Source organism: Triplophysa rosa, linkage group LG8 (genome assembly GCF_024868665.1).
Source record: "Triplophysa rosa linkage group LG8, Trosa_1v2, whole genome shotgun sequence".
Lineage (NCBI taxonomy): Eukaryota > Metazoa > Chordata > Actinopteri > Cypriniformes > Nemacheilidae > Triplophysa > Triplophysa rosa.
In genome coordinates this window covers 24458609-24485299 of record NC_079897.1, presented here as the reverse complement: position 1 = coordinate 24485299, position 26691 = coordinate 24458609, and the positions used below count along the sequence as shown (strand labels likewise).

Sequence of the window (26691 nt, the reverse complement as noted above, 5' to 3'; positions counted from 1 at the left end):
AATTGTATTACTGTTTAACGGTCATCTATTACTACCTCTTGGTGTTTTAAAATGAAAATATTTGCTCTCTCTTCCACCTCTTCTTCCTGCTGTAAACAAGTATGAGCTTTCTAATAAGTTCTTTTACCGCCTCCCTGGACATGCTATATTTATAGTGCTCATAATTCATTTAGTTAGCTTGGGTTTGCTGACAGATCCCCTTTTGCGGTGCCTGCCACGACTGTTCCCACAAATTTGATTAAATAGTGCAGGGAAGCTTAAAGCTTTGTGTCTGCGTGTGTCTGATCAAAGTCCACTTCGCCCGTCATTTGGGGTCACTCTTTCCTCAACCGCACACTGATCCGCGTGTGTACTTTTGGTGCGACATCTAGGACCAGCTAGATTTGCTTCATCCCTCACGGGAGAGTGTGTTGGGAACCATGGCACACTTGCATCTCAATGATGGCTGCTGGAGCAGATAAAGACGGGTTTCTCGTAAAGCCCGGATTGGCCTACATGACATTTATAAACATGCGGTTGTGTTGGGGGGACCAAAATATCTTGGTACAGCCATGTTGCTTCAATTTAAATATTTGAATGTGTGACCGTCTTTGGTGTTTATCACTTCCAGTGTCCTCCACAACCTCCCACCCTATTGTATGTTTTCCGAAAAGGGTTGTGATGGGTTTTAGCGGCCAAGCCAGCTTGAGATGGATTTAAAAAAAAAGAAAAAAAGTCAATTTAGCCCCAGTTTCAGAAGAGGCCTCTCGCTCCTTTTCCGGATGGCAAGATTTGCATAATTGTTCCATAATGCCTGAATTAGCATCTGTAAATCTTAATTTGATGATGCATCTTCTTGTCGAGGTGGCGGGCCAGAATTGGATTATGGGCTTGGATCTCATTAGTGCTATTTGACAAAGGTCGTTTTCATAACACCACAACGCCATCAACCGCGATTTGCAATAAATTAATTTCTTTTTAGATTTCTCTCCTAGTTGGAAATAGTCTCTTCTGTCTCTTCTGTCCTCCGCCTTTTTCTTTAACCAGCTTCTGTTTTTCCGTCTCACAAACGCGTACCGACGCAATGCTGTTTTAAACTTTTTCACGCTGTTGTTAAAACAAGAAAAAGTAAACGTGGGCCCATTTACCATTTCATCAGGTGTCACACTGTATTATTTCTGCTCTTTGACTCCCCCCCCATACCCCCCCCCCCCCACGGCACAGCTCTGTATCTAAACCTGGTCTCTTTTCTCGATTCTCGCAGGAAACGAGGATAAACTGCATCCGTGTCGCCCGTAAAGGTGAGTCATTCAATTTTATTGTTTTATTATCTGTTGTATCGTGCGGTTTTGTCTTGTATGGAAGACAACGTGGGAAGAATGGTCCGATGTTTTACAGCAGAGAATGTGGGAGGAGAACAATGCAGCGTAGCCCACGATTCACTACAAGTAGAACTTCAGTCTTAAAGGGGTCAGAGCAGGAATTTCAGTCTTTTGCCTTTTTAGCTTAAAATGCTTAAAGGAACAGTTCACACAAAAATGAAAATTCTGTCTTCATTTACTCACCCTCAAGTTGTTCCAAATCTGTATGATTTTCGTTGTTCTACCATAGTAGGAACATTTGATAAATTACTTTGTTTCGTTGAACACAAAAGAAGATATTTTGAAGAATGTAGGAAAGCAAACAGTTCTGGTGCACTTTTGAATTGTAATTTTTCCTACTGTGGTAGTCAATGGTGGCCGAGAACTGTTTGGCGTTCATCAGAACAAAAAAAATGATACAGATTTGGAACAGCTCGAGGTTTAGTAAACGATGACAGAATTTGTATTGTTGGGTGAACTGTCCCTTTAATGTAGGAGAACATACACACACTGTTGTTCTTTAACACCAGAAATCATGTGTTCAGTGATGTTCACTTATTTTCTCGGACAGATTTCAACATTGTAAAAGAGTGTCTGATGGTTTTAGCTCAATGTAAACCATTTATTTTTGGTTTGGTATTTGGTATTTATGTGGCAGCAAAATTAATTTCTTTTTTTTCCGGATAGGATAGGGAAGCAAACCTGCGTGTAAGCTGGAGCAAATCGGTGTTACTCGTTTCACATGTGAAGTGGAGGTTTTGTAAAGGTACAAAAATATAAAATAGACAGTTTTATTTACATTACGTTTTTATTGCGGAGTAAACATCCTAAGTGGATGTTTTTTATGATATAAGCCCTTTAAAAAAGAAGTGAATCTGAAGAGGTTGTAAATAAGATCAACTATAATAGAGTGGTTGTATAGTACAGCCATTTAAAAAATTGCATTGAACAGCTTCTTTATTGCTCTGTAGAAGACAAAGTATTTCAGGTTAGTTACCGATTACATTTAGATCCCAGGGTAACCAGCAGTTTGCTGTTAAGCGTGTATCAGTGTTTTTTCTCTTCTCTGACTATCATCATGTCTGGCTCTGGTATCAAAGTGATTTCACCTTGTGATCTTTGCTTGAGATGTACCTCAGAGAAATACTCGGGGTCACTAACTAATCTTACATGTGGCCACTGCTCTTATTTTTCCCCCCCAAGTGCTCAGATTTCTGACATGGATTGCAAGCATCTATAGATTCCCAAAAGGGCAGAGCAAAGAGGCACATGAAGTTATTTGCTGTCTAGACACGCGGGTTTTGTTTCCTTTATACACCACCCCTCTGGAGACAAGGGCATTATGGGAGAACAGGTCACTCTTTCATCATGTTTGTTTTGGGTGCCTGAGGTAGGGGAGTGGAGGTCAAAAGCAGTATCAAAGCAGATTCGTCTAGAGCGATCGGTCTCGGCGTAGACGCGAGGGCAGAGAGATCAGTTTTTCGGGGGCCCGTGCGGTCCGGAGAAAGGCCCCTACATCAAACGCCACTGATGGAGTCACCTGTGCCTGTCAATACACGCCACCAAGTGTCAGGGCCCTAAGAGGAAGATGAAAGGCTTCAAGAGGCATGAATTCCTGTCAAGCCAACAAAACAGAAGCTAACTCCCCCCTATCGAGCGGCGTCAGAACCCAGTGTGGGCAGGACAGTATTTATAGGCTTCAGGGTTGGGTGCTGGTGAACACAGCCTCACGGTTAAATCGACCTGGCGGGACGAAGGCTCTATTTTTGAGACTGAGTAATGAGGGTGACAACTAGCCTTCCGAGCATGAAGCCAAGATGCAACAGTGGACATCTGAGGGCCGTCTCATCCTCCATCTGCTCAATACACACATTTGGTGTGTGATAAATCACAAGCCAACATATTGATGAACAGAATGGAGCACTGCACTCCTTCCTGGTGTTAAACTGAATGATTAAACAAATACATGCTTGACAAACTGAAAAATAGAAAACTAGTAATATGACTCTTTTTTTCATTAAAAATGAAAATTCTGTTGTTTCATTACATGGTGGTGTTTCAAACCAAGTTAATTAGGTAATAAAAAATATAATACAAGTTTAAATTGTTTATATTTTAACATATTAAATTATAAATAAAATATAATAATAAAATAATATGTTTTATACAAATAAAATATAATATATATGTGATATAATATTATATTATTTATAATCAAGTATAAAATCAAATATAATAAAATAATTTCAACAATAAAAATGATGTTTTTGTTTAATAACATGATGGTGTTTCAAACCATCTTGATTAGATGATAAAAAGTAAAATAAAATGTATAATAAAAGTTTAAATTGTTTATATTTCAACATGATAAGTAGAATAATAAAATATAATCATAAAAATAATATATTTTATAAAAATAAAATCTAATATTTTAATATCTAATATATATATTTTAATTATCTATTATTATATATAGTATAAAGTATAATATCTATATAATATGTATATATAACAAAAATTCTAGGTTTTCTGAAAAAAATCATGAGGCAGATTTTAAAATGACATTTAAATTTTTGGCTGAACTGTTTCTTTAAAGCTGCAGTTTTTCATTTTTGACTCTGTCGCCATCTCTGTTTGAAACATAACATTGCAGGTTATAATGAAATCTTACCCTGATCTGAATGTATAAATAATTATTTTAAGCTTACAACTGCATATCGGAAAAAGTAGACTTAAATAGTGATTTTTTAATGTGCCTCTAAAAAAAAGTTACAGATCGCGTTGCATTGCGTAAGTTAAGCCTCGTTTAAAGTATGAAAGCTTTAAATTATAAGTAATCTAACTTGTCAAAAACTACGTAATTTGAAGTTGTTGCATTTGATCGGTCACGTAATTGTTCTTGTTCGGCAAATCAGCACTTAAGAAACGGAGGGAACAGAGACCCCCGATGTGCTCAAAACACAAAAGAATTACACGAGCTTGAAAACCAAGCTTCCAAGACTCCCATTTCAGCACATAGGTGACAGTTTAATTAACAGTCCCTTGGCAGTGTTCACAGAACAATAGACTTTCATTGTAACTCCAAAGTGCTAATTTTCACTTTTGGTGCGCTCAGCAGGTGCTCGCATTAATCTTGAAACAAATTTCATGCCTGTGTTTGTCTTAATTGATATTCAGAAAGAAAACTCAGCACGACGATAAAAATCCGTTCAGGTTTGCATCAAACTTTAATGGATGTTTTCCCATCTATATTTCATGTAATGAATACATTTTATACTTCATTAAGGTTGTGTGATTTATTTGTTATTGTAAAGATTACACACGAACCTGCATTTGCATGAATATTTTATTTTGGCAGTATTGTGCTTGCAAACGGTATCAATTGATGGATCTAATGACAAACAATGTTTCTAATGAATTTCACATTATTACTATAACTGCATTCTGTGTGTTTTCTATTATTAGTCTTTGTTTGGTGAAAAAAAGCTTTATAAATCATTCTTTTCTTTGTCACCCAAAAACCCTCTTTACACACTAATGGCTTGTTTTTATCTTTGGTTTCGCATGGAGCTCCAAAGTAGACCTCGTTCCTCAGGCCCTAGTTGGCTGTCTTTTTCATAAAACCATGTAGCTTTTAGGCCACTGTGGTCTTAAGGAAGGTTTAACTCTAGGCAGAGTTAGTAGATCTTTAGCTCGCTCTTCAACTACTACAACTAGACAAAGGAGCTCCGTCCTTCCAGTGTGGATTTGACAGGGCGCAAATGGGGCCGGGTCTGGTAACCAACCATCAGTGTTGGGTGTAACTAGTTACTAAGTAATTAGTTACTGTAATTTAATTACTTTTTCTTTGAAAAGGTAAAGTAAGGGATTACTCAATTTTTTCCTGTAATTTAATTACAGTTACTTCTGATGTAATTAAACTAAATACTTTGTGTAATATATGTGTGTGCAATAGTGGAATTGACATCAAAATTCCAAGTCTAACTTTAAAATCTGTGCTTTAATGTATAATTCTCACATTTGTAATACTTTGGTCAGTTAATAATACTACTTTATTTAGTTTTATAGTATTTATTTGAATGAATTAAAAGAGCCGTTTCATGTCTATCCTTGAATCACTTAACTAATCAAGGTTGATATAGGACATAGAAAGTAATTAGTAATAAGTAATTAAATACTTTTTGGAGAGAGTAATTTGTACAGTAATTTAATTACACTATTGAATATGTAATTAGTAACTAGTAGTTAATTACTTTTTCAGAGTAACTTACCCAACACTGCCGACCATTAGCTTAACAAGCTATTTGGTAGTTTAGTGGTGCCAGAAATGTGTTTGGAAATTTCATCCAGTCATGGGGTTAGATAGTTATATTACTAGTGTAAGAGTGTCTGTTAAAATCCAAAGTCATTTACGGTTTTCTACATAAAATCATTCTACATAATGGAAAAAAAGATTGAAATCAATATTAAGAAAATATTTGCTGTGTTTTTGTGTGCAAAATAATAAAGCGTAGTGTCAGTAAACTCATTCATTTCTATATTCAAAATTCTTAAACTCTGTATTATAGATAAATGCATTAATACTGTATAGTGAAATCTTTCATATAATCCGTCATTTACAACATACATGACCTTTTTTGTCATTTTTCGGCTACGACTTTCATGTTCCTCCTCTCATTATTAGATTATGAGACTTAAAACTGGATTTCACAGTCAGGGTCACATGTTTGATTCATTTTTCACTTGTATAGCCTGAATGATTACAACATCCCTACAAGCGTCTGTGTGTGTAACGAGTATAAATAGCACAGCTGCTGCCTGTCCAGGTCTGGGCAATTGGCCTCGAGCTTTGTTGACTATATACACTTTCTTCTTGCTCACTCTTGAATCACACAGACTCGTCTCCAGTGTGACAGAAGGCCGTGCTTCCCAGCAGCTTCAGATCGTGAAGTGACCCCTGCGCACACGCTGTCAATGGAGACAGGTGCCTGGGATAAATAGCCCTCGGGTGCATTTGTCGCTCGTGCCATGGAGACGTGCGGTCTGCGTGGCACGGTAGTAATGAGATATGTGTGACTCTCACGATGAGAGATTGAAAGAGCTCTCAGGACCGCAAGTTGCAATGGATATTTCATTTCTGTAACCTTGGGCCCTTAACCACAGAGGGAATTTTGAGTTCTTCACCATTGATTGTAGGCGTATTCGTCATTTTTCTGTACAGATTGTCAATTCTGTTTTGGGTTTTTTACTTGTTTTCTCTATTGCCTGTATGACAGTGGACTGCCCTTGGTCTCTTATTTACAGTTTTCAGGGTTTTTTATGTATGATTCATCACTTGCGATGGAAGCTTTCAATCATACATACACCCAGTCATGTATAACATCGTTTTCCCAACTTGATTCGTTTCAAACTTCTTCAAAACAAGTCTTTGTGTTGGTTTATGTGGTTACACTTGTGTGTAATTCTGATGTTAATTATGCTGTTATGCGTGTTTGTGTATTCTTCAGCTGCCTGTAAGGATCACCAGAGAGCTCTTGAGGTCACTCAACGCTCAGAGGAGATGGGGCTGATATTGGGAGTTTGTGCTGGTGGGCTGGTGGTCCTCATACTGCTGCTAGGGGCTATTATTATAATCATCAAGAAAGGGTAAGTTCATCCGGTCAGGAGGAAGACTTGAGAGCCAGCGCATGCTTTGCTTTAAACCATGATTGCTCGCAATGTACACAATGACTCCAAAAGGACTCCAAACTTGAGTTTTAATGTAGACACTTAAGTCACACCTACACATTTCTGCCCGGCATTGCATTTAAACATATACTGTATAATAATTTAAAATAATAAGTCTTATTATTATTTGGGCATGTCATGTATGATTGGACCATAATGTGAATGAACTGCACCTATGGCTTCTTGGAATCCAAATGTGAATTTAAGGGGAACTGACTATGCGCCTATTGACATTTTTTGGTTAACAATCTTTTCAAATATGACAAAAAAGTACTTTGTTGACATTCAGACATTTTTAAGTGTGACTTCAAGTGTCACCACCATTTAAAGTGGCATTATAGTATATGCAGAAAAACAAAAACCTGCATCGGCCTTGATGCGCTTATGAAGTCTGCTGGCCCTTTTCAAATGCGTCTTGTGAAAGAGTTTTCCAAACAAGGCTTAATCTGTTCCTAAGAGACCAGGCTCTCGTGCGCTCATCTATGACTAACTTAAACATACCCATCGTGGTGTATGGCTTCGATTATTCGGCTCAGTCGAAGGGCACCCGGGTGGTCTCTTCATGCATTCCCACATGCATTAACGGAGAGATCGCCACGGGTTTTCATCTTCTGAGATTATCTGAGTGTGAAATATTTAATTAAAGAGAATGCAATTCAATTACTCAGTTAATTAGGCCCTGCCCGCTGCCACCCTGAACCAAAAACCATCCAATAATCGTGAGGAAAAAAGAGAAAATTAGCCCACGATTCTCTAAAGGTCATCAAATCCTGTAAAAAAATGAAGTCTTTAGTTTTTCAAAGCCCACAAATCACTGAAGATGAATCAGCACACCATCTTAGATTCATCTTCGACTACAATTCAAAGCCATTTACCATCATCTCTCTTTCATATGGATTTCTCACACGCATGCCCAGCGATTCGCTTCAGCAGCTGCTGCTTTCAGATGATTTCTGTGTTACTAGAATTTTAATTCTGCTTCTGATGGTTGCTGGTTTTATTTTGGCTCTAAGCTAGTTGGAACTGGTTTAGGCGGTAGATCATTTAGATCCTTGGTGCAGGTAGTATTTTTAATGTTGTTGAATGTATTTGTCAAGATACGATTATAGTAGTTCTCAAAAGTGGTGTCCAACTTTAGAAAATGTACATCTTTGTTCTTTATTTAAACACGTTTATTATACAATCAGGGGAAATGGGTTTTACACTTAAAAAAAAGCTCAAAGGGCATAAAGTATGTAGTCAATGAATGCAGATTTAATGAACATTTCATGAGAAAGTAAAACATATGTGCAAAGTCAAGGCCCAGAGGAATGGCTTTTTTAACAAAAAGAAAAAAAGCTATTCATTACAAATGATAAACAAAATATTACTGACAAAACTGTACTGTACTGTACTTTTTGTGCAAATTTGAGATCTGAACATCATTTGTGGCCACTACTACACGCCTACTGTATATTTTATGAAAATGTATTTCATTTACTGAATACTCATGTGTTTTGGGGGGGTTAGCAAAAATAATCTACCGTGCCATGTCACAAAAAATAGCATTACCGCATTAAATTGGTTTGGTCCATCAGGGTTGTTTGTTTATCTATTACGTCCTAAATGATCAAAACACACCTAAACCAGCCTATCTTGTTCATTTTCCAACAAATGAAAAAAGCGCAGAAAACCCTCAGTGCAGCTGTTTAGCCAGAGATTAAATAGCATATGAACACTGCAATTTCAGATAGCGATGGGAGCCCTCCGCGCTGAAATGGAAAGTGAGATATTATACCAGGCCCTTGCGTAAAACAGAACGTTTTAAGCCATTATGTCCAAACGCACCCCGGAATGGAATTACTGGCTGGTTGTATGAAAAGTTATAACTTCTGTAATATGAATTCTGATGGACGTTTCCCTAAATTGTCCAATGAAACGCTTGAAGTGCTGCAGATGCTAGACTAGATTATGACGGCGAACCAGTTGCTGTGGCGTATAGCGAACGTAAAAGTCCAACTCAGCGGGCCACTTTGTTAAACTCGTTAAAAAGCAACAAGACGGCACATTCGATTAGGCCGGCGTTTCTCGCTCTGGCTGAGGTTTTGTGCATAGCTGCATGTGTCCCATTACTCGCGCAGCAAATGCAAGCGCCTGACGGCTTGCCATTTTTCACTCTAATCAGAGCTCTGCCAGTGCTTGCATCTCATGTCCCTTCTTCCTCTTGTTCTCTTTTTGCCTTTCTTCACTTCCTCTCTTTTTTCTCTCCAGAAGGGATTACCACTCATATTCCTATTATCCGTAAGTGGCTTTTTCTCCATTGCACATCATCACACTGTATCTTGTGGCTTTTTCGTGCGCTCTTTAGAGAGGCGGGCAACACTGGAGTCATGATCTTCTCTCTCTCTCTCTCTTACCAACTCTCCATCTCTCTCCCATTTGCTTTACGTTCCATTTGTCTACCTCTCTGCATCCTCTCTTCGACCTCTCCTCCATGTCTCCACAGTAGGAAGCCGGTGAACATGAATAAGACCCCCATTACGTACAGGCAGGAGAAGAGTAATATGATGGGCTCCATGGAGCGAAGTTTCACTGATCAGAGCACTCTGCAGGAGGACGAGAGGATGGCCTTGTCATTTATGGACACCCATACGTGCAGCACACGCAGTAAGACTCGCACACACACTGTAAAACATTTAGTCCCACTTTCATTTCAAACTTATTGAAAGACGTTTGCAGTATTCAATCTCATGTTAATACGTCAATGACGTGTTTTAAAAATTGCGGTTTAGCAGTGATTTATTCGTACACTGTGGCTTTTATTTCATCACCGCTGTCTTTCTGAAACCTTGTCTCTCGATATTTTGTGATTTTTATTTTATTTATGATTTTGCAAATATCTAAGTATTAAAAAGTGCTTGTCGACTTTGACAACACAGTATTTAATCATTTTAAAAGTCGTTTTTTTCATTTTCCATAAAACAACGAATTTGGACAGCCGAGGTTTTGGAAGGATGTTATCACAATCCTATAAGTTTCTAAAGGATCAGTAAAAAGCCAAAAAACATTAGGAACCCCAGGATTGCCATCATCGTGAGTTACAGTTTAAAGCGTTGAATTATTACCATTTAATCCAATTGCTCTGAATTTTCTTGTCATTAAGCTAATGAAACAAATCAAGTTAAAAATCTGAAAAACATTGAGCTAATAAAAAGCCAACAATTACAGTGCCAAGTCAAGTGGATGGAAACTTGTTGATAATATAAAAATGGAATTACAGCACAAGAAGTCTTGCATGGCGAGAAATCACAGGTGCTAAAAGCAATGCTGACAGCTTCTAACATGAAGGAGCGCAATTGAATAGTTCAATTTTTAGTCACGTACACGGTTAAAGAGGCTTTGGGTTGACTGGGTCGACTCTTGTTAATTTGTTCTTATTTGGGCAGCATGAAAGCTTCATCAAATCTGTTGGTTTCTCAGTCTTCACATCTTTGCGAGAAGTGTTGCTATCCCCGTCTTTATATGAGTCATAATATACCACCTGTTTTCCAATTGTGAGAGACTGTGAATCCTGTTATAAACGTAAATCTATGGAAACCAGTAAGGAAGAGAGGACAGTAAGAGAGAGTGGGGTAAGATTGGAGCTTGGAGGAAACTATTGCAGCATGTGTTTAAGAAGGACTCGTTATGGTCGTATGGCAGTTGATAGCAGAATATAATGACGTATTTGGTTTTTTTATGTCACGTTTTTTCCTCACATTACCTAGATGTCAACTCTAGTGGCAACTTTTGAGAAAAGTTAAGCTCACCTCACTACCCTAGTGTACTTCAAGTTTTACAGAGCAAAAACAGCGCAACTAGTTTATGTGACTTGGTTGAAATTTACGTAGCTGGGATTTTCGATCTGGAGAAAATTAGAGCAACAGAAATAAAACCAAAAAACCTCATATACTATTCAAAGGTATTCTGACTCCACAGGAACTGAATAGTTGATGTTTCAAAGCGAGAGATCTCTTGATCAAAATGAAGTTTTAATGGCACGTCTCAGAGCTGTCTCGGCACATTTCAAGCGTCTGCTGTGTGGAATATCCTGTCTGGGATTCTTCTTCTCTATTTCCGTGGAGAAATGAGTAGCAGACTGTTAATTTATTTCAACACACAGCCCTAGTCATCAATTCATAATTGCTCCCTGATCTTATTTATGAATATTAATTATAAACTGAAGATGAAATGCCATAAGGCGATAAATCTCAGATCTAACCTCTTTCTACTTGTTTTGTTATTTAAAAAAATGTACATCCATCCATTCATGAAACTTTTCTTTGTGTCGTTAAGGTGATCCACGCAGCTCCATGAATGAGTCCAGCAGTCTGCTCGGCGGGTCGCCCCGGAGACAGTGCGGGCGTAAAGGGTCACCATATCACACAGGCCAACTTCACCCAGCAGTGCGTGTGGCTGACCTTCTCCAGCACATCAACCAGATGAAAACCGCAGAGGGCTATGGCTTCAAACAGGAGTATGAGGTGAGCTAGTCAGTCTTCCTGTCAAATACAATATTCAAAATTAAGTCCTTCACAGCAATGCAATCGAAGAATTATTTTTAGTGTTTCCCAACCCTGGTCCTCGGGGCACACCTTCCAGAATGTTTTAGATTTCTCCCGATTTGAAACGCCTGATTGATGAGTTGATTCAGGTGTTTCATATCGGGAGAGATCTAAAACATTCTGGAATGTGTGCCGTGAGGACCAGGGTTGGGAAACACTGCCTTAAAGAACCATTAACTCATTCGATTTCTTACCTTCTTATCTAACTCAATTTCTTGCTTACGTTTTTAAAAACTAAAAAACATTTTTCCACCACAAAGAACATTTGTGAATCTGAAAGGTTCATCCGGTGTTACAGGTCTGAACCATTCAGCTAGAAATGATTCTTCTAGGGCATCGTGAAGCACTTTTTTTCAAGAATATACAATATAAATTGAACTGTTTTTTCTGGATGGTTCTTAAATGGTGTTCTTAAATTAAGTTGTTGTTTAGCTATTTTATTTTATTATTTATTTTATTTTGTTTTGTTTTGTTTATTTTAATTTTGTTTTATTTCAATTTCAGTTCTATTCTCTTCTATATATTCTATAAGTATTATATTTTTATTTTAGAAGTCACAATTAGTTGAGGGGTAACCGTAGCAATGCCATGTTTATCGAGGATACCGCAATATACATGTGCTGTCTTTGTCACTGGATTATAGATTTATGTATTAAAAAGGCACGAAATGAGTGCTGCACATATTGAATTTTAACCATACCAAAAATTCCTTTTGAAAATATTATTTTCTTTTAAATGGTTCTTTCAAAAATAGTACGTAAATACTGTATGTGTTTCCTCAAATATATTTTTTCATTTCAGCACAAACTGCATATTTTGGCCTAGTTATGCTATAATATGTGTTTCTTGAAAATGAGCTGTTTAATAGAAATGTTTCATCTTTCAATTATATAATTGTCCCATTGCCATAGTGGAGAAACCTGTCGCTATGAACACAGGTCTTGCTGAGACGGTTCAGCCTCCAGAACTTTCAGTCAGCAGGTCTTTGGATTCAGATTCTTGGAGGCTGTCAAAACAGACCACTGTATAGAATCCCCAACACAAACACACATATATAGGTGCAATAAGACAATCTCTACCCACGCCTAGTTATCACCTCTCAACAAAATACCATCACTGTTTTAAAGCCCTGCTGAAGAAAAGCAGCTTATTCGAGCTTAAGGTAGTCAAGTTGGTTTTTGCAAGGTGATAGCTGTGATCACTTAGCTTTTTGCTAGTTGATCTCTAAATCATCAGCTGGTATTTCAGACCATTCTAGACTAGCTAGAAACCATGTAACCCAAAAATTGGTATTAGCAGAATGTTTCCGCACGGTGGAGATTGGTTTACCCTGCTGGAAAATCTATCTAACAGGGTAACCTCACCCAAAACCAAACCAAAACGTTATGGATGTACGGTTAGGCAGGGTTGTGACTCGAGTCCTGTTGTATCAAACCCCTCTGGACTGCAAAAAAAGCGGTTATTGAGATGGAAATAGAGGCCCGATAGCCTCTCGGCATTAGTGTGCCGAGCACTAAACCTCCCGTTGCAAATTTTCTCTCCTCACGTTGCGGCTCGAGTATCTCCTCTCAGACCTGCGCTCGTGTGGACTGTTGACTTTCTCCTATCTGTTGTCCACAGAACTACGAGACAAAACATCTCTCCACACAATCAGAGAGCGGGTCCGCCTCTCCGGAGCTCAGCTTGTAGACTCATTAAACCGTCCCCCCTAGTGTGTAACAGATTCAGCTCAAAAATCAATACACACTCTCCTGGACATAGTGACACTGTGGGTCTGTTTTTAAGGTCACTGTCTTTGTGCGTTGTAGGCGGAAAGATGAAACACAGAGTTTGAGAGTGAACCACGGGCTTTCATAAACTTTATTTCCCAGTGGATCACTAGGGCAGTCTATTGATCAGCACTTATTGACAGTATATTAGTACTGTAGAGGAGAATGTACTGTGGAGTACAGTCGTAGGGGGTCTTGCGGTTTGATTTGACCCCCATGGAAGCTTGGAGGTTAATTCCTAAAGGAAGTAAAAAATGGGATTGGGGGGTCTTAAAGGGAAAGTTCAACCCAAAATCATTTATTTACCCTCGTGTCACTCAGAACCTGTATATGACTCTTTCCTTTGTGGAACACAAAAGAAGATATTTTGAGAAATGTCCGTAGAATGGAAGTCAATGGGGATCAATGTTGTTTGGTTACCAACGATCTTTAAAATATCTTCTTTTGTGTTCTGCAAAAAAAGGTTTAGAATGACATGAGGGTGAGTAAATGATTACAGAATTTTCAGTTTTGGGTAAGCTGTCCCTTTAAATATGGTAAACACAAGTAAATACAAACGTTTGATTGATGGCAGTTCGTCGTTTGGAGAAGGCACATTCAATTGAGGGGTAACCATAGCAACGCCATGCTTTATCACGGATATACCACAACATGTGTTGTCTTTATCACTTGATTATAGATTTATGCATTGACTAGAGGCGCAAAATGAGTGTTGCACATATTGAATCTTAGCCATAACAAAAATTCCTTTTGAAATTAATTTCAGGCGCCCCATTATGTACTGTTATCGTTTGTAGACTAGCGACTGGCAAACGTATTTTATTGAGTTGGAGTCAACAGTGAAGCACATTTAGGCTACGTACCGTAAAGATTGTGGAATATAATAATTACATTGTGTGTTCGAATCAATTTCTTTTAAAAAGCGGGCAAAAATGTTTTTAAAGATGCGGAAGAAAAGAAGCACAGGTCGTTCATAGCTGAAAATGTTTCTTAACTTTAAAAATGAAAAGCATTGCATACGTACAGTAAATGTACCGGATTTGACGCCTCTAAACGTTTACATCTAGTAACTAGTTTGATGTGGAAATTTGGCTTCTTTTTCCATTTTTTATTCAGGTTTGATGTTCAGGGTTTGGGAGCATGTGCGAATTTGTAATGACGTGTAATAAATTCACTTTTTGGTGTAACCAATGTTAAAATATTTGTTTTCTTGTTTGATTTAATGTCCAGCTGTAGTACGTAATGTTGTCAGAAATATATGCTGTGTATATTAAACATATTAAAGGGACAGTTCGCCCAAAAATAAACATTCTGTGATCATTTACTCACCCTCAAGTTGTTCTAAATCTGTCTTTTTTCTGTTATAAAATCAAATCCATTTCAGACACAGTTGAATATTTCTCATAATACTTAAAACGTGTCACTCTGTCTCTCTCTCTCTCTCTGATCATATATGTTTAGAGCTTCTTTGATGGCTGGGATATCAATTCCATCAAGAAGAAGGATAAAACCAAGGGAAGACAGGATACCCTGATGGGTTGTGAGTCATGTTTTCATGTATATCACATTAACTCTGATTGGAGAGTAATATCTTTAGAAATTCTCAATTATATGCGTGTTACACGTCACTTCAGTTTTAAAATGTCTGCTAATGTAAAGCTTTGAAGTCCCTACACATTGTGCTCATTGTCTGTGTGTTTCAGATGACCGTCACAGGGTGAAATTGCACCCGCTGCTTGGGGATCCAAACTCTGACTATATCAACGCCAATTATATTGATGTAAGCCAGCAGACACAAACTCGCATACTCTCATGCCGGACTCGCAAGCGTTCACACTGGTTTTGTCATTATGTAGCTCCCCATGAGTCTAATCGATGTTTGTGGACACTCTTCTTTCTCTGGGCATGCCGTAGGCTTTGTTCAGACGGGCATCAAAAGGACATTTGGTGTAATTTGTTTTTAGTCTGGCACTGAATCTGAATCTATATGTAGTTTAAAATCAGCTTTTTGTAACATGTCTGATTGAATGGTTGTGGCATCAATAACATACACAGGACATCGATGACGCTATCTTGTAAATTGTAAAAGTCGGTCCTACATATCGCATTTGAAACCCAAATCACACTTGTGTGTGCAGTATGAACAAAGCCTATCAATACAAAATCATATCCGTTTTGATACAAGAGCTTTTTATTAGGCCACTATTTGTTGGGAAACAGCGTTGGCGACCAGTCAACATCTTATTTTGGAGTGTATGTGGTCAGACGGGGAGCATAGCCTACTGACCTGTATCGCATGATTTTCCTTGCCCTGTTTAAAACTGCCACTGACCAAGTCGGGCATGACCTCCCTCTTACCACGTGACCCTCTCTGCACTTTTTCTTAAAGAGACATAAAACAATTCCTATTGAAACCTCATAACTGATTTGAACACTACGTAAGGGCGCGTTCACACAAATAGCGCTCTACACAGGGGACACGACTGAATTGATATATTTGGTAAAATAATTCTTTATTGTTTTCATTACACTATACTATATTTAGTACAAATAATTTACAGTGAAAATAAATATGTTTATTTATGTTCAACATTTTTCTCACGTCGTCTGCTATTTTCTCTGTGCTTAGTGCAGCACATTTCTGCGATTGCTGAGGATTTATGCAATGCTGTCTTACAATTTTTCTTATAAAAGGCGTCTTGGAAGACAGCATACATGAGTTACCTACTTATTAGAACTGACTTTGCTTCGAGGTCTCCTGTCTGAGCCCTAGATAGGTGACTAGCTAGATTGTGTTGCTTATCTTGTGTGAAATGTGTTAGGTATGTGTGCCACTGAGCAGTTTGCACTGTTGAAAGGGATGGAAAATATGACATTTGAGTCTAGATTTGATTACACATTAAAATAGTATGATGGTGTGTCATTTTTACCTTCAAATATTTGTCACACCTGGACATCATTTCCAGGTTTTATTGTTTTATGTTGAATATGTCGAATTCTTGTATCTTCAGTGTGAAGCGTTATACACGAGCAAAACAGGATATAGGCCAATTTAACAAGCATTGATTTTTCCATTTATTTGGGCCTTTGGCCTTGTAAAAACATCCCAAAATGTGTTTTTGGTGTAACTGGCACGGAGCAGAGGCTATTAGAGAACACATTAATGCAAGCGTAGCTCTGTTCGTAAGTGTTTTATTCTTTTTCTCTTTAACACATTTAAAATCAGGCAAACAGAAAAAGTACTTCCTGTTAACTTGCACACAAAAAACTGTGGTAATTTTAGGTTAGTGTGAACGCACCCACACACATTCTACCCACCTTCACATCCAAAATACATGTCTCCATTTTTTAGTGTCCGTCCCCTGGCATAGAGTTTAGCCGGCTAACACAAGTTTCTCTCTTTCTCTCGTCCTCTAGTTCTATATCTTTCTCTCTCTCTGTCGGTCTGTGATCTATTAATCCTCTAGTTCTCTTCAGCTTCTCATTAACTAGACTCTGTCTTGTCTTTTTCTTACCCCTCCCCACCTCTTCGACTTTGGACCCTGTAGATTCGGATAAACAGGGAAGTAAGTACTTCACTCCTCTTTCTTGACTCTCTTCCCCCACATTTCCCTCTTCATCTCTCTCTCTCTCTCTTGCTCTCTCTCTCTCTCTCTTGCTCTCTCTCTCTCTCTCTCTCTCTGTCGGTCTATCTCTCTACTTCTTTCCATGTCATTGCATTGCTCTGTTTGGATTATTTAAACACGAGGGAGATGGGCTCTGTTACACCAAGAGATCTCCTTTATGTTCATCCGTAAATGCAGACGCATAAAACTTTCAGGTCCCATCTGTTGGGTTTCTGTGCTTTATTACTTACTGGTAACTAGTTTTCACAGGTTCACATAAAAACTTCTTTGGAAATGGAGAGAGGGTTAGAGAATTGGGGTGTTTTTTCGTCACAGACAGAAAGTTGAAAACGGAAGCAATGATTGTGACCAGTATTATTAGAGCTCAAAAATCATTCTCATCTTTTTATATATTTGTTTTTCCATTTAGTAAATGTGTGTCGTGTGAACTTTCCTTTTAATTGCAAATCAGATCAGAACTCTAGCTTAGAAACATTAAGCTTAATATATAACTTTAAAGTGTGATGTAGGATCATCTCGAAGAACAGATTTGATAGCATATAACTGAGATCCTCTTCTTCTGTCCTTGAGCTAGTTTTAAGGCTGGATGGTCCCTTCATGCAGTTCTTTATAAATCTTGTTAACAATGGTGTAATATTACGCACAGCATTACTGACAATTGCTCTTTGGCTGTTGTCTCAGTAACAAAGTCAGATTTAGAGACCTATACAGCCAGTACAGACCATGGATCAGAGAAGACATATTTTTGTAAGCAAACCCCAGTTTTAGCGAGTTAGCATATTAACACTTCAGGTTCCATCGCCCCGAAGTCTTTTGAATGGGTTTTTGGTCAATTGCCTGAAATAAGGTGTGCGGTAAACAAAACCTCTAAATATTTGTATGTTTTAGTCTATTACATAAAAAAACACCAGTTATGACCAACTCATGATTTTTTAAAGCCTTGTTGTGTCTTTAAAACGGCGGTTGCTAACAAGTTGCTAAAAGCTACCACATCCTTTGGCGAGGACGTTAGACGTCATCGCGCGTGTAAATCTGACGAATAATGCTACATGGACACAAATCTCTGAAAATTTTGATGGGGATTCATTCACGCAGTAATTACTTGCCAGGGAACACATTTTTAATAAAGTTCGAAAAAGGCTTGGTGTTGGTGACGTTGATACCGAGCGACCGTAGTGTAGTCTGTTTAAAGCCTCATGTTAGCTTTTTACTTGGTGATTGTATTTAGGCTTCAAAAGTAACAAACGTTGTGTTCGTTTGTAAAGATGATCTTGATAGCAAATACATGAAAACATCATAAACCTTTGTTGATCACAGAGCTTATTTTTTGCGATCTTCCAAAAGTCTATGGGAAAAATGAATAGGCTTTCATTCGACGGAACCAGTGCGACGCTAACTGCCAAGTGGGCCTACAAAAATACGTCATCTCTGCACCACTCGATAGACTTTATTCAGAACAGACACTACATTTACAGAAGGAAACAGAAATGAGGCTATAAGTGATGGAAGTTCAGGCTGTTTACTTGTTTGTACTGAAGGGGTCTATTGTTTATCTAACAGATCATTGAATATAAATGTAATCTAGGGACGTATATTTCACATTTATAAAGCAGCAGACCACAGTTAGCTTTCTTTTGCGTTCTCCAAACCCCACAGAAAAACATCTCCCCTCAATTTATTTTTCTATTTACAGTTTCCATGTTTGTTTGCACGGTGTTCAGTAAAGAGCTTTGGCCCAAGCTTGAATACAGTAGGCGTCAGCAATGTTTTTAAATGGGCCGGCAAATGCACGACAACAATAAAAAAGATGTCTCCATTATTCCACCTCTGTCTGTTTAATGAAAACAGATCCACTTTCTTTGAGCACCCAGGTAGCTCTTTGAGAAAGCTCAGCTTTGATGAATAAATCGCATGTTTCGAGATGTTCCTGAAGTTCCCCTCTCTCTCCATAAACTCGTAAAACACGCGCGGATGGAGGTATTGTATAGGGAGCTGATCTTCGAGCTTTATGTCTGAACGTAGGAGTCTTACTTGTGCAAGTTTCGTTTGTCTGTTTTGGGGCCTCAAAGTTAGTGGTGCTGTTAATAGAATTGGGGAGTAACACTGAAATATGACAAATAAAATACCATTAATTTTTTCATTTGACAGTTTTAAAGAGTTGCAGGTTTTCCCGTAACACCTTCATATTGTTTTTTATTATTTTAATTAGTTCAATTTAGTGATCAAGTTTAATGCTGTCCTCACTGGGTCATGCTAGAAATTCTCGTCACATATAATAAGATATATAATTGAATTAAAATATAATAAAAACTCTTCCTCAAATTTAAATGTAGCTTCCTTTTAGTGTGACTTTCTAAAGGAGAGCTTTAATTGAGCTTAAAGGCGCTCAGGTAATTTGGCTCTTATTAAAAAAGTGTAACTCCTGCTGAAAGGAGAATTTATGAGAAATATGACTCATTTTATAACCCATGTAAACTCACTTGAGGTTAGGAATTCAGTTACATGACTAGCTTAATAAACGCTGATTTATTTTACGTTGAGCTGGGCTACGTCATGTTAACATTACACAACCGAATTCTGCTTTTATCTTTCTTTTAATCTAACGTTTTACCTCATGGATTAAATGAATCATGGCTTACTGCGAATAGCGCACTTCTGCAGCATCAGGACCTGCAAAAGATGAGAGTCTTATTGGCCGGCGCAACATAAACACATCATTACCCTAGTGTACTGTACCTTTAAGTGTTTAACATTATTAGTGTAGCTTGGCAAGTGAACTTCAGGACAGTTTAAAAAGTATGAGATTTATGGGCCGGTGTACTGCTAGAAGCAGGTGACCTCTGAAAAATGTGTATACTGGCTGGGACTGGGAGATAAAAAGAACCAATAGTAAATGGGAAGAGAGAGACAGAGCAGCTGCAGCGAAAGACTCGGACGTGATGTTTCTGAAACACAAATGGCTCACTCAGCTTCTCGCTTTCTTTCTTTCTTTTAGGGTTACCATCGATCTAACCACTTCATCGCCACTCAGGGTGAGTATCTTTGTCTGGACAGGTCTTGGAGATGGATGTGTGTGTTTATGTGGCTCTGTTTGGATGGGGCCAATTCTAAGGGGAGAGACACTTTCCTCTTTTTAACAGGAGCTTTTTGGGTTTGTGTGTGAGAGAGAAACTTGAGACATTGAAAACACGCTCTTCCAGATGGATTTTAATGAGTTTAGAGAAATGGAATTATAGAGGTGTATGACTGGACATGGTGTGACGGAGGAAGGATCGCCACCTGCTGTTTTCTCACCTGAGACCCACATCAACACATCCAGCAACACCTGCAGGACCTTAGGGGGTCCCAAACAGAGATATAGTTAGATTTAGTCTGTTGTTCGGGAACAAAATGATCCTCAGAGGTTTGTTAAATTGACAAAAACTTCTTAAGGACATTCATTATTCTCATATGAAGAGATGATTTAGAAAAATGTAAAATGCATTGTGTGCAATGTATTTGTAAATGGATTTTATTATAAAAATACACATTTTAATTATAAAAGTTATTTGTATTATTATAGAAATGTATTCATGTATAATTTTTATTCCTTATGAATTTCTATATACAGTAAGAAATACTTGATTTTGATTGGCCGACTATTGCTTGAAGTTAAACTAGGCCTAAGGATTAAAATAATTACAATAATTTACAATAATTCAGAAAATGTAGAATCTTAAAGACCTTAAAATCTACAGCTTTGTTTGATCCTTTGATGTCATTTCCTCAGACAAATTGGGGCTGGACATATTGGCTGGCTCCTGCCCTTTTAAAATAGCCAATAGTGAGGATGGACGGTAGATTCTAGAGAGCTTTTGATTGGTCAGTAAATTTTGACGAGGAGCTGAAGTACCAAATGATGTCAAAGAGATTGACGTTTTAAATGCTTACATCTTCTAAATGTGAATTTTATCACAATTTGACACACATTTTTGGATCATACTAGTTTATAGATATCCTTAATGCTGACTTATTTCATCGGGACTTTCAGAGTAAAATATCTTGAGCTCAGTAAAAACACAAGAGAAGTCTGTGTAAATAACGCGTGCATTTCAAATATGAGACAAAACCTTTCTCCATCCTTTTCTCAGCTCTATCAAAACAAAGTCACCCCCTTTTCTCCTCGTTTCAGATCTCCCCTAAATAAATCATCAAGTGGTTGTGGTTTGTCTGTCTTTCCCTCTAATTGAATTTCGAGGCACACTCAATCGATGGCAGAAATGAGCTTTTTCTATCAGAGAGCCACATCCTGCTGAGGTTAAAAACTCCTCCATTCACCCAGAAATGGCCGCTATTGAATTACTCGCTGTGAGGCTCCGGATTACACAAGTGCCTTATAACACGCGTTGACACTTCGTAAATTAAAGCCGCCGTCTGGAGCACTGGCTGCCACTCATCGAATGCGTGTGTGTGTGTGTGTGTGTGTTTGTTTGTTTGTTTGTTTGTTTGTTTGTTTGCAGGGCCAAAGCAGGAGACGGTCTATGACTTTTGGAGGATGGTTTGGCAAGAGAACTGCTTTAGCATCGTCATGATCACCAAGCTAGTGGAGGTGGGCAGGGTATGTTCTAGAACCTTCCTCATCCGCACACTAACCCATTAGCCACCTTTCATTTCCCTCATGCGTACACATGCCATTCATAGTTTCCACTTCTTTGTGCGTGTTTGTGTGTCTATTTGTGATTGGAAATCACTCTCCATTATTACATTATCAGTTTCTACTGGGAAAAAATCCTCTGTACCACGGTATTGTTATGCTTTTATTTTACAAGGTACTATGGTAATATCGTGTTTTTAGTCAAACAAGAAAAAGTGTCCTTTGAGCAGCGTGAACTGTAAATATCATAGTTTGTGAATAGAGTATTCATGGTATAAATAAACACACCCTTGTCCTACCATTTGCTACTAACATTGTTCCATTGAAGCACCACAATACATTTTCTAAGGGCAGTGCAATACAGTACATCTGTCATGCGCTTGTTATATAAATACGTCTGTATTGATGTCAACTAAAAAGAGGATTTGAAGTGTCTGTAATGTCTGTCGCTCTTTCAGAATTCAAACACTTGTGTAATGCATTCTGCTCTCTTGCCTTGTGGCCCACTCGGAACAGCGCTTTTAAACCGTCTCCTCTTTCATTTTCCTCTCCACGCCGACATCGACCTCTCAGTGCTATGGAGAACGGCGTCTGCTGCCGACAGAGTCCCTCTTAACATCCCGTCCCTGCCCTCTTATGAAATTGGGACACTATTATGAAAAATACGCTTTCCCTTTTTATGATAAAAGCTGCGAACCGCAGGGATAAATGGATGATGGCTTGTGTCCGACAACAAGGCTAACGGTTTGTGTAACGGTAATAACCGTACAGAAATAAAGTCGGTTTACTGTACACAAGCAGGAAGTTCGTTCAGTTTATTAAAGCAAAGCTTTTAATTCGAAGACTTTGTAAAAAAAGAGAGTTTCATTAAGAACCAACGGCTCACTCCACCCCTCCCTTTCAAGGCACTACGGTGGCTGACACAGGGCTAAGATGTCGTCACGTTCTCGCGTCTTTGCAGAAGGAGAGATAACGTCTGTACGAAACGCACTTTGTAGTGCAGTTTGTCCCTTTAGGGCTACTGTAGAAACAACATGGCCAATTCCATGTAGGGGACCCGCGAGCCCAGTCTCATGAATTGCGTATAAATAACCCGCGCGTTGCATTATCGTGTAATACGTACGCCAAAGTTAGATTTTGCGTGCATATGATACGCCAATTTAGCGCGCGTGCATATTAACCCGGCAATTTGTCTTATTAACCTGTCCCCTAACCCTAAACCTAATGTTAGCGTGCGTGCATATTATAACCTCTACCCTAACCCAAACCTTAAACCTAACAGCATTATTTTAATTATTTCAGTGTTTCCTCTTCATGTACGTTTCAAAATGGCTGCTCTCCAGCGAGGTGCATGCAAACATTGGCGTATCATATGCACGCAAAATCTAACTTTGGCGTACGTATTACACGATAATGCAACAGCGTGTTATTTATACGCAATTCATGAGACCGGGTTGGACCCGCGGTGTTTGTTTGATAGAAATAGCTCATTCTAAGGTAATAAAAACGGTCTTTATACACCTCTGAAGACATAGTTATGTATATTATATTGCATTTCTGTCAATAGATTTTTTTTTTAAATTACATTTAATAATCGTCTAAATATTTATAAGGTTGGATCACCAGCCAAATCATCATGAATATTCCATACATCACCTGGCTCTAATATTGTTACACTAAGTGTTTTCTTTCCTGAACTTTGTTTTATTTGGTCTTTTTTCAGGTGAAATGCTGCAAGTATTGGCCAGATGAGTCAGAGATGTACGGAGACATTAAGATCACGCTGCTTAAGACGGAAACTCTGGCGGAGTACACAGTGCGAACATTTGCCCTGGAGCGGGTACGAGACTCTGCCTCTCCGTGCGAGAAATTTCAATATGCTCTTTTTGGTTTTTTTATTTATTGTGAGAGTCGAGATAGGAAATAATGGGGGGTAAAAGGATAAACAGGATCGGAAATGATGTAAACAAGATTGAAACCTGTCTCCTGCGTGAGCGTCAAGGCTGGTTGTGTCAAAGCGCAGACCACTAAGTCGCGCTGGCATTATTTTTCAAAATCCTACAAATTTCCGTTCTTTTTCAAGGCAGTTTGAATTGAAATCCGTATTTTCGTTACACTCTCAGACGTTTGATCCTGCACAACTGTACCGGTGAAATGATTTGTATATAAACGTGCATCGGTGTGCTAAAACCTGCCGCTGCTTGGCTCTCTGCTAGGATGCTAACAGATTAGGGTGTAAGACGGTGCGTGCGTAGAGAATTTGAATTAGGTGAGAATTTGGAGTGACAGCCCTTTAAATGAAATGGAGAGAAGTGAGTGAAATCCAGCAGAGGCACATCGAGCTGTCTTTTCGAGGTTTAGAGCTGCCTCATCTCCGAACGCTTTAACTGACGCATCTCTGTCTCTCATGATCTCTCTCTCCCCCCACCTCTCTGATACAATAGCACGATGTAAGGGCTGAATGTGGGTGCGTTAACTGAAATTAGCTCGATTTAACCTCCCCCTTATCCTCCTCTCCTGCCCTGTGGAGGCGCAGCTCTGTCAACAGCCTTTGATGTGAGTTTTGCGTTTTGCGGCGCTGTCAATCAAACACGGGGGCTGTGGGTGGAATGATGTGCACGTGTGTGTGTGCGTGCGTGTGTGTGTGTGTGTGTGTGTGTGTGAGGGATGGCAGGACAGGCTGCTCCGCATTAAGCAGCATTGTGTGTTTTTACACAGGTGACACAGCTGACGGTTTTAGATCTTTTCATTTTCATCATTAATGGGATAGTTCACCCAAACATGTCATCGTTTACTCACCCTTGTGTCGTTTCAAACCTGTACGGCTTTCTTTCTTCTGCAGTACACACACAAAAAATATATTTTGAAGAATGTTGGTAACAGAAGACCCTCGGTCCCCATTGACTTTCATTGGTTTTGTGTCCAAACAATAGAAGTCAATGGGGACCGACGGATTTTGGTTACCGACATTCTTCAAAATATCTTCTTTTGTGTTCTGCGGAAGAAAGAAAGTCATACCGGTTTGAAACGTAAATGATGACAGAGTTTTGGTTTTTGGCTTAACTACTCTTTTAAAGAATGTAGTCAATCCTAGATGTTAGAGATCGTACGATACAATAATGTTCATTTCTGAGCATAACAGAGTTTTCCAGAGGACCTGTTTTGATTGACTCTGAACATTTGCTACCTAATACGGCGAGAAATTGATTTGTGTTGAAACAGTGGAGTTCATTTGTCTTTCAGAGAGGCTACTCCGCCAAACACGAAGTGTGCCAGTTTCACTTCACGTCGTGGCCTGAGCACGGAGTCCCGTTCCACGCTACGGGTCTGTTAGCCTTTATTCGCCGGGTCAAAGCCTCCACGCCGCCTGATGCAGGGCCGGTGGTGGTCCACTGCAGGTACAGAGCTCCTAATACGGCGTAACACGGTTTGATATGCACTTTGTATGTCACATGTTCATTGTCTCATAAAGCAGCATCACAGTAAGACATCAGCCTCACGGTTCACTCTACATTTTCCATGTTAAAAATAGCAGTTTAAAGTGATAGTTCCCCAAAAACACAAATTCTGTCATTATTTACTTTACCTTTTGTCATTTCATACCTGTCTGACTTACTTTCTTCTGCGGAGCACAAAAGAAGATATTTTGAAGAATGTTGTTAAATGGCATCCGTTCGCTTGCATTGGTTTTGCGTCCATGCAATGTAAGTGAAAGGGTGCCGGCGTGGTTTGGTTACCAGCTTTCTTTAAAATATCTTCTTTTGTGTTCTGCAGGTTTGAAATGACAGGAGGGTGAGTAAATGATGACAGAATTATCGTTTTTGGGTGAACTGTCCCTTTAATGGAGCAGTGATGATATGATGACTCTTATCTTTTTCATTATATTCAGTGTGGGGGCGGGCAGGACCGGCTGCTATATCGTGCTGGACGTGATGTTGGACATGGCAGAATGCGAGGGTGTGGTGGACATCTACAACTGCGTGAAGACCCTCTGTTCTCGCCGAATCAACATGATCCAGACCGAGGTGCGGACGCACACTTTCCCATAATTCCTTGTGTCCTGAAATGACGGGAGACTTATGAAATGACACTCCGAATTTGCGTCGGAGGAGAAGCTATGAATATTCAGGATGTTTAGCCTCGGAATGCAGTGAAAACTGTGTGTTGATAGCTGTGAACGCATGCAAATATTCATCTTGGTTGCATCTGTATGTTCTGCGCAGGCTTGTGCTTTCGCTTAGATGTGCTGCAATTTGCATAGCCAAATTTTATTATGTAAATCCCTGCGTCGTTTGACTGTTTATAACAGTAATTATTTACTAGATGCTTTAATTAAATCCAGCCCGTAAGTGTTTGTTTATTTAAAGCGATGCATACCTGCTCACACAGTTGTGTTTACATTGGAACATGGAGGTTAAACGAGTTGTGGTGTTGTTCTCTAGATACTCTGTAATCTATATTATCTCTTCCTTGATCCTGTTATGATTTGTGCTGGAATTCAACTTTGTCTAGCAGGGCTGGAAAAAAATGAAGAGACCATTCCAAATGTTCATTTAATCATAATTTCTTGTTGTATTGTGGTCATTCCAGTCCAGTGTCTGTTGAATTTCAACAAAATCAAACCTCAGGAGTGACATTAAGTCATCCGACAGCGATGTGAAAGACTGACAGGATGACAAGACACATGAAAACTGTGATAAAAATCGAGGTTATCACGTGAACAAAATAAATGTTGAACTTTTCCTAAATACATGTATAAATATGACTGTTATATTGCTTAAAAGGGAATAGGAACTTGTTTTCTTTGCTGTATTTGAGGTCTGAAGAAATACACAGCATCTTTTCTGTTATTTTCACCTGTTTCTCCCGTTTTCATTTTCTGCAAATAAATGCAAATAAAAGCAATTTTTTTGGGGAGGAACATTGTTAATAGTTCTCAGAATGAAACAAGAATTTTAATTTGACCAAAACACAGACCTATAAATAGTAAATTTTAAGATCAGAAAAAACTGC

General features: G+C 38.7%; 1 protein-coding gene across 9 annotated transcripts in view; it reads left to right on the top strand.

Annotated features, from left to right (window-relative positions):
- The window catches only part of ptprub (protein tyrosine phosphatase receptor type Ub), a 187318-nt gene that overhangs the window by 146226 nt on the left and 14401 nt on the right, over positions 1 to 26691 (top strand). The window contains exons 13-25 of one of the 9 annotated variants that reach the window (XM_057339343.1): positions 1244 to 1280; positions 6848 to 6986; positions 9321 to 9347; positions 9553 to 9713; positions 11382 to 11569; positions 14881 to 14959; positions 15123 to 15199; positions 16968 to 16985; positions 20041 to 20077; positions 21545 to 21642; positions 23402 to 23518; positions 24922 to 25076; positions 25568 to 25703. In XM_057339343.1, coding sequence (XP_057195326.1) covers positions 1244 to 1280; positions 6848 to 6986; positions 9321 to 9347; positions 9553 to 9713; positions 11382 to 11569; positions 14881 to 14959; positions 15123 to 15199; positions 16968 to 16985; positions 20041 to 20077; positions 21545 to 21642; positions 23402 to 23518; positions 24922 to 25076; positions 25568 to 25703 — 1269 coding nt within the window. Of the gene's footprint in view, positions 1 to 1243; positions 1281 to 6847; positions 6987 to 9317; positions 9348 to 9552; positions 9714 to 11381; positions 11570 to 14880; positions 14960 to 15122; positions 15200 to 16967; positions 16986 to 20040; positions 20078 to 21544; positions 21643 to 23401; positions 23519 to 24921; positions 25077 to 25567; positions 25704 to 26691 lie in introns of all 9 variants that reach the window. The other 8 variants (XM_057339345.1, XM_057339342.1, XM_057339348.1 and 5 more) reach the window with 8 other exon arrangements.